General features: G+C 45.0%; 3 protein-coding genes across 22 annotated transcripts in view; all 3 read right to left on the reverse strand.

Moving 5' to 3' along the window:
• CWF19L1 (CWF19 like 1, cell cycle control (S. pombe)) overlaps positions 1–717 on the reverse strand; it is a 26,064-nt gene extending 25,347 nt beyond the window's left edge. For 4 of the 6 annotated variants that reach the window (XM_023743224.1, XM_023743227.1, XM_023743225.1 and 1 more), the window contains exon 1: positions 568–717. In XM_023743224.1, coding sequence (XP_023598992.1) covers positions 568–590 — 23 coding nt within the window. In that variant the 5' untranslated portion in view covers positions 591–717. Of the gene's footprint in view, positions 1–236; positions 256–536 lie in introns of those variants that run through there. The other 2 variants (XM_014467105.2, XM_023743226.1) reach the window with 2 other exon arrangements.
• Positions 718–3,705: 2,988 nt separating this feature from the next.
• BLOC1S2 (biogenesis of lysosomal organelles complex 1 subunit 2) lies at positions 3,706–10,465 on the reverse strand. Of its 3 annotated transcripts, XR_002826016.1 has the most exons (6): positions 10,364–10,465; positions 9,889–10,005; positions 6,609–6,728; positions 5,806–5,910; positions 5,126–5,204; positions 3,706–4,165 (listed from the first exon to the last, which is right to left on the reverse strand). XR_002826016.1 is itself a non-coding variant. In XM_006101720.3 (5 exons), the coding sequence occupies exons 1-5, from the start codon at positions 10,422–10,424 to the stop codon at positions 4,134–4,136; spliced, it is 435 nt and encodes a 144-aa protein (XP_006101782.3). In that variant the 5' UTR covers positions 10,425–10,464; the 3' UTR covers positions 3,706–4,133. The 3 variants fall into 3 exon arrangements, 2 of the variants coding, with proteins under 2 accessions (XP_006101782.3, XP_014322594.2); XM_006101720.3 differs by lacking the exon at positions 5,126–5,204 and having other exon boundaries at positions 10,364–10,464; XM_014467108.2 differs by lacking the exons at positions 3,706–4,165; positions 5,126–5,204 and having other exon boundaries at positions 5,815–5,945.
• Positions 10,466–11,580: 1,115 nt separating this feature from the next.
• The window catches only part of PKD2L1 (polycystin 2 like 1, transient receptor potential cation channel), a 49,875-nt gene continuing 47,203 nt past the window's right edge, over positions 11,581–14,252 (reverse strand). For 9 of the 13 annotated variants that reach the window (XM_023743215.1, XM_023765152.1, XM_023765151.1 and 6 more), the window contains 3 exons: positions 13,188–13,306; positions 12,822–12,945; positions 11,581–12,508 (listed from right to left, as the gene is read on the reverse strand). In XM_023743215.1, coding sequence (XP_023598983.1) covers positions 12,464–12,508; positions 12,822–12,945; positions 13,188–13,306 — 288 coding nt within the window. In that variant the 3' untranslated portion in view covers positions 11,581–12,463. Of the gene's footprint in view, positions 12,509–12,821; positions 13,005–13,187; positions 13,307–14,252 lie in introns of all 13 variants that reach the window. The other 4 variants (XM_023765148.1, XM_023765149.1, XR_002832375.1 and 1 more) reach the window with 4 other exon arrangements.

Raw genomic sequence — 14,252 nt, forward strand, 5'->3', positions numbered from 1 at the left:
TTTGGTTTACTTTTCTGTTTCTTCGTCCACTACAAAGGGGGCCACTTCCATCTTGTCCCAAGTGCAAGTGCCCGCCACCGCGGCGACCCTCTCCTGTAAACCTGCGCTGACCGAGTGGGGTGAAGCGGGCCCCGGCAGCCCGGCCCTCCCAGCTCCCCCCCCCCCCCCCCCGCGAGCCGGGGCGGAGGACCCACCCACCCGCCCGCCGAAGCCCCGGGCCCTGCACCCGGCCGCACCCCTAGGAAGTCCGGCTTAGCCAACGGAGCGCGGGAGAAAAGAGGGGCCAGTGAGGCGTCAGAGGCCGGAGGGGCCGAACCCGGACAGGCCCGCGGGAGCTGGGCGCTTCCGCTTCTCCCGCGAGGATCGCCAGCCGTTCCCGCCGGAAGCCAGGCCGCCGGGCAAAGACGGGATCGGAGCTCCCGAGACGTGGCAGGAGCGCACCCGCCGCGGCCTCGCTCCCATCCCCGCCTCTGGATCGCCCCTTCCCGTCGGGAGAACCCCCGCCCCCGCAGGCAGCCACGTGAGCGCACACGCACACCCAGAGGCTTCCGATTCGGGGCCACTCACAGGCGCAGCGGCTTCTGGGCCATCGGTCCCAAACCCCGGGTGGGCACCGCCAAAGCTCGGAACCCGCACCGCGCTCCTCCGGGCAGTGCGGTCGCAGCACAATAAGACGTCAGCGCATCCCCGCCAATGAGGGCTCTCCCACCTACGGGGAGCGCCGAGGGACAGAAGCCTCTTGCAGGTGCGTTCTCCTCGAGGAGGAATTGAGAGCGCAAAGAGGGAGAAAGGGGAAAGAGCATAAAGGAATCCCATTGTGATTTTCTATTTCCGGGCAATTGGAGTGTCTCAGCTGCTAGAAAGTTCCCAGCACACACCTCACACCTGTGAGGATGGCTGTCATCAAAACGACAAGAAATAACAAATGTTGGCAAGGATTTGGAGAAAAGGGAACCCCTGTGCACTCCAGGGGGGCAATGTAAACGGCTGCAGTCACTATGGAAAACAATATGGAGCTTCCTCAAAACATTAAAAATAGAACTACCATATGATTCAGCAATTCTACTTCTGGGAATTTATCTGAAGGAAATAAAAGCACTAACTCAAAAAGATATCGGCACCCACAAATCCATTGCAGCATTATTTACAATAGCCAATACATGGAAGTGTACATCAATGGGAAAATGGGTAAAGAAATGTTGTCTATATACACAATGGAAAATTATTCAGCCATAAAAAAGAAGAAAATCCTGTCATTTGTGACAACATGAATAGATAGCATTATGTTAAGTGAAATAAGTCAAAGAGAAGTACTACATGGTTTCACTTATATGTGGAATAATTTTTTAAAAATTCACAGATACAGAGAGCAAATTAGTGTTTGCTAGAGGTGGGGGTGGGGGATCAGCTAAATGGGTGAATGTGGTCAAAAGGTACAAACTTCCAGTTTTAAAATAAGACAGGATATAATGTTCAGCAGGGTGACTATAGTTAATAATACTGTGTTGTATATTTGAAAGCTGCTAAGATATCTTAAAAGTTCTTATCACACACAAAAATCTGTAACCGTAAAAAAAAAAAAAGTTCCCAGCACAATGTTGGATCCTAACCTAACCATATTACGCTAGAGAGCAAGACGCTCCCCCCACACTGGCTTTTCATAGGTTTTGAACCTTTTGGAAAATTAAAAGAATGGCCATCGCCTTCAAGGTGCACAATCACTTTTATTCTCACTGAATCATCTGAAAGTAAATTCCAGACATCAAGAAGACCCCTGCATGCATTTCCCAAGAGTAAGGACCATCCTCCTACATAACCATAACACCATTAACACCTAAGAAAATTAACATTAACTCAGTATCACCTAGTACATCCATATTTAAAGTTCTTCATTTGTCCCCACGCCCCCCCCCCCACCACACACACACAATTTATTTTATACCTTTATTTGTTTTCAGTCGGGATCCAATCAAGTTTCACACTTACATTCAATTATATCTCTAGTCTCCTTTAATCTCCCATAGCCCACCTACATTTTGGTTTTGTTTTTCATGACTGACTTTTTTGGAGAGTTCAGGCCAGTCGGTAGGAGATAGCAATGTTTAAAGAAATGGAAACAAAGGTCAGAGAGTTCCTGACAATTGAAGGACATGGAAAAGTCATCAAGGGCAGCCAAACAATTCAAAATTAACTAAAACGTAAAGTAAGTTTAAGGAAGAACAACAAAGTTCTGGTTTTCCTCACAACTTCTGCAAAGCTTTTTGGGGCAATATCAAGTTCCCTGCCTCATAAATATTGATGCCCCAGCTTCGCTGGCAAACTAAGCATGTGTTTTTCCACTTTGGGGTAATGCAGCACAGCCCAGGAATAGAGATCAAGACTGAATTTTGAAGAAGAGTAGAAGTTTGCCAAACATGGACGAATAATAATTTCAGAAAGAAAACAACAGTAAGAAATGAAAACTCATCCATGGAATTCTGCATTATCTTCAAAACTTTTTTGCAAATCTAAAACTATTCTAAATAGAAAGTTTATGAAAAGAAAACTCATCCGTGGGAATGAAGGTGGATCAAGAGAGTTAAACACAATGTAAGTGTAACAAAAAATGAAATTTAAAAAAAGGAAAAAAAAAAACAAAACAGGAGCCTTGTATGCATGCCAAGCTTGGCTTTAGAATACACATTCTTCCCAAGTGCACTTGGAACATTCTCCAGAATAGGTTAGGGCACAAAACAAGTTTCAACAAATTCAAGAAGATAGAAATTATATCAAGTATCTTCACACCACAAAGGTGTGAAACTAGAATTCAGTAACAGGAGGAAAGCTAGAAAATTGATGAATATGTGGAAATTAAGCAACACATTCCTAAACAACCAATGGACCAAAAAAGAAATCAAAAGGAATATAAAAGAATATCTTGAGACAAATGAAAATGAAAACACAACATACCAAAACGTATGGATGTAGCAAAAGCAGTTCTAAGAGGAAAGTTTATAGCTATAGATGTCTTTATTAAGAGACACTATCTCAAATAAACAACCTAACATTACACCTCAAGGAACTAGAAAAAGAGTATACTAAGCCTGAAGTTAGAAGACAGGGAACAATTAAGATTAGAGCAGAATAAAAGAAATAGTCCAGAGTATAAACAGTGGTGGTCTGGAACACAGATAGTGGGAAATGATGGAAACAAAGTTAAGAACTGTTTTTGGAGATGGAATTGAGGACCTCACCCACCTTCCTAGCTGCTAACACCCAACTATGGATAAGATTGCCTGTCTTCTAAACTACACTGGTCAGTCAGTATTATCCACCTACTGATGTCCTTAGTCTGGGAGGAAGATGATCAGGTCCCCAGGAGCCCCCCTCATCCTGCAAACAAAAGTAGGAACATATTTTATAAAATGTTTTTTTTTATGAGTGGCAGCCCCACCTGCCCACCCCCACCTCATACATACATACACATACACATTCTGTCTTTGTCTTTATCACATTTCCAAAGGGGGATACATGTCAAGATGTCATCCATCCTGAGACATCCGATTCACACAAAGAAGAGACAGGAGGGCCCATCACATACACAAACTATCACAACACTCCTTTCACTGTTTCTGCTCAGTCTAAAAGACTCGGCCTGAAATTATTTTAAGATTTTTTATTATTATTTACTTTTACAGAAAAGTAAATTACTGACACAAGCTGAGAAACTGTGAAGAAGTTTGTTTTATTTTCCTTTTTTAATTTAGATTCTTGTTAGCAATACATTAGCTCAATAGAAAAAAAAAAAACATTTACACAGTAACTCAAAATCCAGCCACTTAGAAAATAAGCCCTCTCATTTGATTCGACTGAAAAGCCCAGGTTTATCCTGAACTTTGAGAGACTTAGTGTCCTAAATGGATAATTAAACATTCAAGTAAAAGGTAGGGGGTAATAAGTGTGCGTTTCTGAGGGATACTGCCCCAAGAGAAATTCAGGAGTAGCCACAGTTCTCCAGTTTACTCCAATGGCGGGATGTTTCTGGGACGGCCAGCATGGTTTCCTTTTGAGGAGTTGTGACAATTCATCAGCCTCAGGATTCAGGTCTCATTCTTCCACATTAAAAAAGACTTTGTTCCACAGGCATAAGTTTTTCATCGCTTCTCCAGCTTCTTGTACTTGGCTTCTGCAAGGGTGAGAGTTATATTTAAAACTGGCTCTTACAAAGATACTTCTTCATTAGTATTTCCTAGTAAGTTAAAAAATGTTTATTACATTAAAAAAAATTTTATTAGCCCCAATCTCATCAGCTGTCCAAATTGTAGGCACACCATAAATGTTAACTACCATATTAGCTAAAGACAGATATTTGAATATCTATCTAAATTTTATTGATAGGCACAGCTTAAGGTAAGAAGTCAAACACACACATAGAATAAAGAACCCAACACAAGTTCACTATGTTCTAACCCTGTCAACAGCACCTGCTCAGATGGCTCCACAGGGAGTAAGCAGATCTACCGGCACTTGAGCCACTAGGAGCGTAGGAAATGGCCTCTCCAGGCACTGTGCCAGGCACCCTCTGGGAGCCAGACTGGAACTCTCAGGAAGTATAAATGTATGTTTTACCTTTTATTGTCTTATCCCCAGAAAGCAATTTTGAAAGATACAAAGACTTAAAAGACCATCAAATAGGCTTTTTAATGGAGTGGATTCGCTTTGTCTTTAAAACTTTAAAAGCACCTTAGTACAATGCCGCCTATATAGTTAGGTTCAAGGTCACCATTCAGAAAATTTAATTTTAGACAATGAAACTGTGAATCACCACCCACATCAAATCTCAGTCTGCTACAAACTACTCTCTCGAAGTAGTCAACAATTGTTTCTGATAAAAATAAAATAATCTGTAAATTATATCTAGGATAAAAACAACTTTGTTATTTTTAGTCATGGTTATAAGAGCCAGAAACAGTAAGCCATCAACACTAAAAGTACTGTTTCCTCCTTAAAGAAAAAGTAATTCTTGAAGAAAACCCTTGCATAACTATCCTGTTTATTAAGACATATGTATCTACATTATTAAAGATGCTCTAGCTCTAGCCTGCTGAACCACAGTTAAGAGCTTGAGCTTTGTAATCAATCAGACCTGGTTTGGAATACAGCTCTTCCACATACTAGCTTTGTATCCTTATAAGCTATTTATCCTCTTCAACCAGTTTCCTTCTCTATAAAATAAGGATAAAAATCATGTACTTATCTCATAGGTTATTGAGAGGATAAAAAACATAATATATGTAAAGCACTAAGAACAGTGCCTGATATATCAAATACCCAGAAAATGTTAATTACTATAGTACTACTAAGAAATTATTCTCACTAGGTTCTTGTGAAGATTAAAATAAATCATTGTAGCCCTGCCCAGATGGCTCAGTTGGTTGGAGAGTTGTCCTGTGCACCAAAAGGTGACAGGTTTGATTCCCGGTCAGAGCACATATGTCAGTTGCAGGTTCAATCCTCAGTCAGGGCACTTATGGGAGGTAACTGATCAATGTTCTCTCTCATAGCGATGTCTCTCTCTCTCTCTCTCTCTCTCTCTCTCTCTCTCTCTCTCTTTTTCTCCTCTCCCTCCCTCTCCCTCTGTCTCTGTCTCCCTCTCCCTCTCCCTCTCCCTCTCCCTCTCCCTCCCTCCCTCCCAACATATCCTCGGGTGAGCATTAAAAAGAAAAAAAGATCATTGTAAGCACCTCGTCAATATTAACTATCATATTAGCTAAGGTCATAACGGCAGGTACTCTTATTAAGCAAAACAGAAATAAAAACGGTTACCCAGTTTTTTGGAATATGCATCCAATTTGTAGGCTGCCTGTTCAAGAGCTGCTACTTGCTCCTCAATTACATTGATTTGATCCAGATAAGGCTGTAGTTCAGCATCTTTGAAAACAAAGACAGGCCACATGTTTCTATGGCTTCAACAAGTGGAATAGAAAAGACTGAAAATGTGAGAGTGCTAGTGTCTCTCCAGCTCTGCCTAAGGCACACAAGGTGGGAAGACATGATTCTGATGACAAACGCTTTAGAAGACAGTAGCTAGCTGATCAGGCATGACTGTGACCTACACAAAACAAGTCTCTCTCATCCATTAACTTTGTCTCTTAAATTCCTTATTCTACAAGCAATCTTTCCATTACAGATTCCATATCTTGGGGACTCCCAGACCAGGAAAGAGACAAGGAACACAAATATAAGCTAATGGGAAAAATATAGTCTACCATCTAAATGAGCATTTTCCATTGATAGATGTTCTGGTTTTCTGTTCATAAGAGTAATCCTTTATGGATTTCATTGTTAAATCAATTCACTGATTTCATTGTTAAATCAGAATCTGGCCACCCTTTCTTTTCCCCATCCCTTTTCAGGAATAAACTGATCAAATCAAGATTCAGAAGCAGAAATAACCATACCACCAAAACATGCTGCTCCTCAGAATGGAAGAAATGCACCTTAACTTTGTAATTCACTTAGAAAATGAGCTCCCTGAGTACAGAGACCATGTTCCATCTCCTTCTCCATGGCCCCAAGCATAACAGAACATTTATTACAAATGTGTAATTATAAAAATTATTACTTACACTTCTGGTTTAAGTCCTTTAGGTTTCTACTAATGTTTATAGCAATATCTTTCATTTCAAGATACTTCAGGCTGGTTAATTTATTCATATTTTCCAGGAGCTTATAGTCTTCGCTGGTGGCTTTAAAACAAACAGAAGATATAATGCCTTTAATATTTGTCTTGGATAATTGGAATGTGGAATTAGAGGCCAACTGGTAGTTCAAGGCAGGATCTAGGGCAGTGATGGCGAACCTTTTGAGCTCGGCATGTCAGCATTTTGAAAAACCCTAACTTAACTCTGGTGCCGTGTCACATATAGAAATTTTTTGATATTTGCAACCATAGTAAAACAAAGACTTATATTTTTGATATTTATTTTATATATTTAAATGCCATTTAACAAAGAAAAATCAACCCAAAAAATGAGTTCGCGTGTCACCTCTGACACGTGTGTCATAGGTTCGCCATCACTGATCTAGGGAATGTCAAAGGAGCAAGCCACTTTTGACCTATGACATTTATACTCAGCCTGTGTACTCTAAATGTCTAAGCAGAAACTCAGGCAACAATCAGCAAATTATTTAAACCAAATAAGATCCATAAACTTCAGGATCTGGGTTAGAAAGGGATATGATAAACGTATGTCCTAAGAAAAGGGAAGTGAAATAGACTTGGTATTTCTACAGTGTGAAAACATGTAAACTGGGGAACTGCACCATAAATGTTATTTATATATATAGTCAACTAGGACCTTACCACTTCTTAGTAACTCACTTATTACTATGTGATGATTCTACACTGCATTTTATGCACTGACTTTTCCAAACCATTTGCCTGCTTCTCATATTCTCAATTCTTTGCCCCATCCCTACTCAAAGCACATGGCTTCTACTCCAATTTTCTCAAGCTGCCTCAGCCTTTTTGCCTCACTTAGAAATTTCTCTGTACCTTAATATCTTCCCCAGAGGTACAAGTGCTTTATTCCTGCCAAGACAACTCCACCTGCTGTGTTCTTGATCCCCAACTCTCCTATCTCTTCAGGGCCTCTCTTCAATCATCTCCTTTCTCTTGCATTTCCAAACTCTTTCCTCCTTGGATCTTCCTCTCTATTAGAAATATATCCAGGTTTCCTCCAGCCCAAAAGCACTCATTTGCTCAAGAAAGCAGCTTCACTGCTAACTCTTTTGAAAGTATAGTTTACACTCACTGCTTCCTCATCCTCACCATTCACTCATGTGAACCCCTGCGGTCTGGCCTCTGCCCCTACCATCCTGAGAAATTACATGCCCCAAAGTCTCCTAACCATGAAATCCTTAGTTCTAATTCTCCTGAACCTCTCTATAGTGTCTGAAACTATGCTCTCCCTCTCTTCAGGAAATTCTCCCTTGGCTGCTATAGAATTGTATACTGTATTACAATGATTTTTAAATCTCCTTCTAACTGTTCTTTTTAGGTTTCTATGCCAGATCCTTTTTAAACCAACCTCATTAACGGTCAGTTCTCAAATTTTCTCAACTGTGACGCATAACTGACGTTTACACGGGTGGCACATTCCCATGGTATTTCCTTTCAAACTCAAAAAAGTATTTATGCAAGTAAAAATGACAATCGGGGGAAATTACAATCTGCTTAAAATTAGTCAATCAGCCCTAGCCGGTTTGGCTCAGTGGATAGAGCGTCAGCCTGCTGACTGAAGGGTCCCAGGTTTGATTCTGGCCAAGGGCACATGCCGGGGTTGCAGGCTCCATCCCCAGTAGGGGGCATGCAGGGGGCGGCCGATCAATGATTCCCTCTCTCATCATGCTTCTCTCTCTCTCTCCCTCTCCCTTCCTCTCTGAAATCAATAAAGATATATTTTAAATTTAAAAAAATTTAATCAATCATCTGCAAACTAGGTATTTAAAATACTGTTATTAAAAGCAAATTAATTGCCCTATGCCGGCATTCCCTGAGATTTTAGTCTAGGTGCTCTGATCTACCTCTAAGCTCTTCCTTGCCAATCTCATCCTGCACAGCTTCAGCTCACAGCACTATGCAGGTGCCCCCCCCCCTCCCCCTGCATAGTAAAATCTGTTTTTCCTGCTCTGACCACTCTTTGAGATCTGGACTCATGTGTTCAAGTCACCTGAGTGTCTTAATAGTAGTCAACTGAGTGTCCTGGTAATATCTAAAATCAGCCAAGCCAAAACTGAAAATATTATTTTCACATTAAGCATAGTTCCTCTTTCCAACTTCCCTATTTTGGTTGATGGTACCACCCAGGCTTAATAGCTCAAATACTAGTACATCCATCTTGGGCTGCTCCCAATCCCTCAATACCCACCTTAACAAGTTCTACAAATCCCACTTCTATAATGTTCTTGCACCCATGCCTTCCTTTCCATTCCTTTTACAATCACTCCGTCACACTGGACCAGACTTCACCTTTTGGACCCTCCTCAGCACATAGATCATGTGTTCATCTGGAAATACACCAGGAACCAAAACCTTAATCACCCAAGGGGTGTCACCAAATCCTCTGACCAACCCAACAGGTCCCTAAATCTGCAGGTCACTCCCCATTCCCCAATCCCTTTTCTCTCTGCCCCAATAAATACAACTGTTTTGGCCAAACACATTACTCACTTATACCACTACACTCGCTCGCGCGTACACACACACACACACACACACACACACACACACACGCACGCACTGGTTGTTTCCCTCCTTTTGGGCAATCATTCCCTTCACAACCTGCTCAAAATGCCCTTCCGCCAAGGAGGCACTTCTTGATTCTTTTTTGTTTTCTCAGCGTTAGTCTGCAATACGGAGGCCTGTAGAGTTGTATTAAGTATTTTTATGTGTCTGGTTTTTAAAAATATATATATTTTTATTGACTTCAGAGAGGAAGGGAGAGGGAGAGAGAAAGATAGACACATCCATGATGAGAATCATGGACCGGCTGCCTCCTGCACGCCCCCTACTGGGGATCGAGCCTGCAACCTGGGAACGTGCCCTGACCCCCTGACCGGGAATCGAACCTGGGACCCTTCAGTGCACAGGCCAACGCTCTATCCACTGAGCCACACCGGCCGGGCTTCTTATGTGTTTTTGAAGGCAGTTCGTGAATTTCTCCAGGGAAGGAATGACCCTCTTTCCTTCCCATTCATGACGAGGCCAAACTTCCAACAGGCATGTTTCTGGGCAGGTGGGGTTCGGGAGAGGGGGGCGCAGACCGAGGCTGCGGAAGCACCTCCCAGGTGCCCCCCCCCCCCCCACGATGAACCGCGGCTCCGGCGAGGGGTGCCCCGCCTCACCCGTCAGTTCCCCAGTCAGGTAAGTTGCCATCTTGGAGAACATGTCCCGGCAGAGCTCAGTGATGTCAGCCTCCGCGGGCTCCTTGGCCTCCTCCGCCGTCTCCACCGCGGCATCGTCTGGATCAAAGGAGAATGGCCGAGTGTCCTGCCCACGGCCGGTCCCCATCCAGCCCCGGCATCCGCTCCCGCGTCCCTCCACCGGCCCTCATTCAATCGAGTCGGCTAAATTCCCCAATGAGCCGTACTTCCAGGCCCTCACTCCGTCCGGGTCCCCCTGACACATCAACTCTGCTCCCTCGCACCGGCTTCAGCGCCCACCGACTCCGCCGCCAACCATCTCACTCGCCCCGACCGGGCACAGGACACACCTGCACACACGGGTCCGCCCCTCCGCCCAGGTGACCCCGGCATCCGGGCCCCGGCCCACATTCCCAGGCCTCCCTCCGGACACTTCATCCCCCTCCACTCGGCGTACCTCTAACCGGCTCCTCTCGTTGGCTCGCAGGGACACCTTCGGGCGCCGCCGCCGCCGCCATGCTGGGCCCCGCGCCGCTTCCGGTTGGGGCGGGCCTGCGCATGCGCACCGGGAGCCCTGGGTTCCCACGCCCTCTCTCCGCGAAGTCTTGCCGCGCAAGTTTGAGTAACAAAATGTAAGCGTGAAGCCACCATTGAAGCTAAGAAAGGCTATCGTGAGTGGATCCACTGCCAAGAGTCGCGACGTCTGGAACTGAGGATGCGCTCATCCTAGAGGGGTCACTAGTCTAGTGAAACTCGCGACCCGTCCGGTCGGTCTGAGGATCGAAGGCACCGGAGACAGGTCATCCCCTCCCCGGAGACTTCGCGCCCGGCTGCTTAGTCGCCAACGACTGCGCGGAAAATCCGCGCTTTTGAGAGTAGTCGCACTCAGGCTTAGGGAAACCTTCCGGCGTTGATCCCTGCGCCGAAATACTCTCCCTTCCAATGTCCTGGGTGAACCCCTACTCCTTGGCCCCTTTTTCTTAAACTGCAGGGTGGCACCCCCTTCTCTTGTTGATGCAGCCTTTCTATAAGAAGGCTTAGATCGTAACTTTTTTTTAGGGCTGAGAGTAGACTGTGGTTCGTTACTGCGTGGTGCTATTTCACAAGTCTCCTAGGTGTACAGAGTGTAGTTGGTGGGATGGGAGAGCGGGGGTGGGTGAAGGAAATGGATAAGAAAAAGCGACTGGGGAGCAATGGGAGGTGCAAAATGAGGAAGGGATAAAGATCACAGGGGAAGGGAAAGGAGATATATAGGAAGTCCTGAGATGCAGACCTGTGCACGCAAAATCTTGGTGTAGAAGTTTTTGGTCTTATCCCTGGTTATCTTCCATCTGCACCCTCTCACCCTCCTCCACTTACCAACTACCCCTCCCCCCCACACACACACACCAAAGTAAGGGGGCTAGCTTATTCCCTTCATTCTGAGGACCAGGTCTCCTAGGTGACTGTCTCCAGTCTCTAATGGTACAATCATAGTGCCCACCAGTTCAAACCATTCCTATGAGCCAGAAGACCTTATTTCAGGACTCCTGGAGCAGCCAGCTCCTTCATATTGCCACTGCCTGCACTCCAGACCTCCCAGCAGGGATGAGCTGTCCCTACCCCAAGTACAAAGATGACTCTCAGTTCCAACTCTTTTCTTCCCCTTACAGTCCCAGAAGCAAGTGCACAGTATTGATTTTCCTAAGGATTTTTATTGATAGTCACCAGGGAAACCCACACTGTCCAATAGAAGAATAGAGTCAGAGCCTAGCACATCTCAATCCAAAGATCACTGAATCTTGGGGTCATTTCTTTGCCTGATTTTCCTCAGGCTCCAACTTCATCCTGGTTTACAGCCCCTTCAGTTCCGTGTTCTGTAGGAGGTTGGGAGTAGGATCCTCCACTGAGCGTTCATGGGCTGTCTCCTCAGGTTGGGGAGGTAATCACTCCAACTCCTCTGCGACATTGTAATCTCCCCCACATGAGAGTCTCCTCACCTATATGACTTCCCCTTCTCTTCTACAGGGAAATCCTATGGGGAAGACAAGAACCCAATAGGTTCTAGAAGTAGGTCTCTAGATGTCCAATGGGTAAGACTCACTGGTAAGTAGGAAGACATCTAGATATTGCTACTCTTGGATGCTATATTTTTCAGAAATCATGACTACCCAGATGCTTGGGGAAATCATTACCCTCCCTTCCTTTATTCTGTTTGTTATTGACCTTTTTGATTGCTTGTTTAATCACTACAGCAGAGATGGGAAGCACAGGGTGTGTGAGGCCCAGTGGGAGATATTATTTCACAGAGCTATGCAGAGCTGCAGAGCTACACACAGAAACACTGAGTCACAAGCCTAAGCATGACACTCAGTTACACACAGAAACATGGGCTTAAAAGGCCAAACACAGGGTAGGACTTGGCAGCAGCAATGGTGGGAACTGTTGCCCTAGAAATAGAGGGAATGTGCAGAGGGGGCCTCTGGGAAGGCAGTGAGAGAGGAGCCTGCTGTCTGATGCTTTTGGAGCCCTCCCCCACCATTGTCCTACCCACCCTCGACTCCCCAGGGGGCTGGAATCACAGCTGGGGCTGGCTACAGGTGTTCCCAAATGTCTGCTCCCCCTGTTAGAAGAAAAAGGAACAGACAGGTCATTAGAAAGAGGACTTTGTCTCCCACTTTCCTTTTATCTGGATCTGATTCTCCAATCCCAGACCATCTCCTAGAGGCCAACGCATCCCTCAGGCCAGAGCAACCACCTGTAGGCCTTGCCCCCACCCCTAACCTCCCCTATACACTGACTACTGTGAAGAACATGTCACCCCAATAGCCTGAAAACAGATCTCTCAAAAATGTTTTGCCTCCACCCACTGAGTGGAGAAGATGGTAGAGTTCAACTGTGGGGAGCCAAGAGGACTCGGGTGAAGGGCCACTCACCATGCCTGGGGAGGGAGCCAGCTGCCCCTTCCTCTCCAGCATGCTTAGCTTTGAGCCCACCGCATTAACCTGTGCCAGGACTCCTTCCAGGACAGATTCCAGCTGCAGAACTCTCCTTGTGAGCCTGTTCAGGATTTGAGAGAGACCAAGGAAGCAGAAATATGTGCTTGGGGGATTGAGTGTCTGCAGGGGAAGGAGAACAGAATGGTGTGAGTCTAGCTGGAAGAAAAGAAGGTAAGACCCAGCCTTTAGGGAGAATTAAATGGGGGCAGAAGTTCTTCCTAGGCTAGGACAGAGAAGGTTGTGAAAGAAGTTCAAGGTAGGATATTTAAACACAGTCAGCCCTCTGTCCCTGGGTGCACGTACGTGTAGAATTCTTCTCCTGAAACCCAGTCACCTGCTCCGGTAGCCTCTGGACCCAATTTGCCTGGTGAACTCCTCACAATGGACCAGCCCAGGTTCTCAATTTCAGCATTGAGGGCCACCTGATCAGGAAGTCAGAGGTCAGAGAGGAGAAGATGACTCTGGGAAGCCATCAGCTCTGGTTCTAATTCTCTTTCAGGAACAGGCCTTGGGCTATAGTTCTTGCTATGCTACTTCCCTCTCAAACTCTGGAGACAATGGAATCAGAGTAGTGGCACTGGAAACAAAGCTGGCCCAACCTCTGGAAAAGAATCACAACCCAAAGAAACAAAACACAAGCTCCTTGAGGCCTTGATTAATGAGGTGTTCACTAGAGGCCAACTCAGTTTGGGAAAGGAGGGACAATACCAGAATTCCTCATACTGTTCCTCCTGCCCTTGACTTTTTGGTCTACACTAGAAAGGGATGAAGCAGGAATACTACTGACAGCTAAGGATAAGAGTTTGAAAAATCTCAAAAAGAAGGAATCATCAGGGATTCTTGAGCAATTGGACCTTTCCCCCTACAGACTATTTTAGAGCAATAGTTCTCAACCTTGGCTATGCATTGGAATCACCTGGGAAATTTTAAAAAGTACTGATTTCTGGGGTCCCCAACTTTCACACACACACAGTGATTCTGGTCTAGGGTGTGGCCTAAGTATAAAGATTTTTTTTAAATCCTCACCCAAAGATATGTTTTTTATTGATTTTAGAGAGAGGAAGTAGGGGGAGAAAAATATCAATGAGAGGTAAATATTGATGGGCTGCCTACTATATGCACCCCGACCAGATATCAAACCCATAACCTTTTGGTGCATGGGATGATGCTCCAACCAACTAAACCACCTGGCCACGGCTGAGTATGAGGACTTTTAAAGGCTCCCATGCATTCTAATATGCAGCTATTTGAGAACTACTATTCTAGAGAGCTCTTTCCTGCTCATCTATTGGAAGGTTTTCAGTTTGGGTTTGTGTTCTAGGCAAGTTGACAGGGAGTGGAGGGTGAGCAATTTCCTTATACTACCTC

This window comes from Myotis lucifugus, unplaced genomic scaffold (genome assembly GCF_000147115.1).
Source record: "Myotis lucifugus unplaced genomic scaffold, Myoluc2.0 scaffold_381, whole genome shotgun sequence".
NCBI classification, from domain to species: domain Eukaryota; kingdom Metazoa; phylum Chordata; class Mammalia; order Chiroptera; family Vespertilionidae; genus Myotis; species Myotis lucifugus.

Excerpts from the sequence above, each read along its gene's own strand:
- BLOC1S2 (XM_006101720.3), bottom strand. The coding sequence starts at position 10,424 with ATGGCGGCGGCGGCGGCGCCCGAAGGTGTCCCTGCGAGCCAACGAGAG. Across the intron at positions 10,006-10,363 it reads ACGAGAGGAGCCGGTTAGAG|ACGATGCCGCGGTGGAGACG; the intron begins GTACGCCGAGTG and ends CCTTTGATCCAG. Across the intron at positions 5,911-6,608 it reads AAAGGACTTAAACCAGAAGT|ATGCTGAACTACAGCCTTAT; the intron begins GTAAGTAATAAT and ends TTGTTTTCAAAG.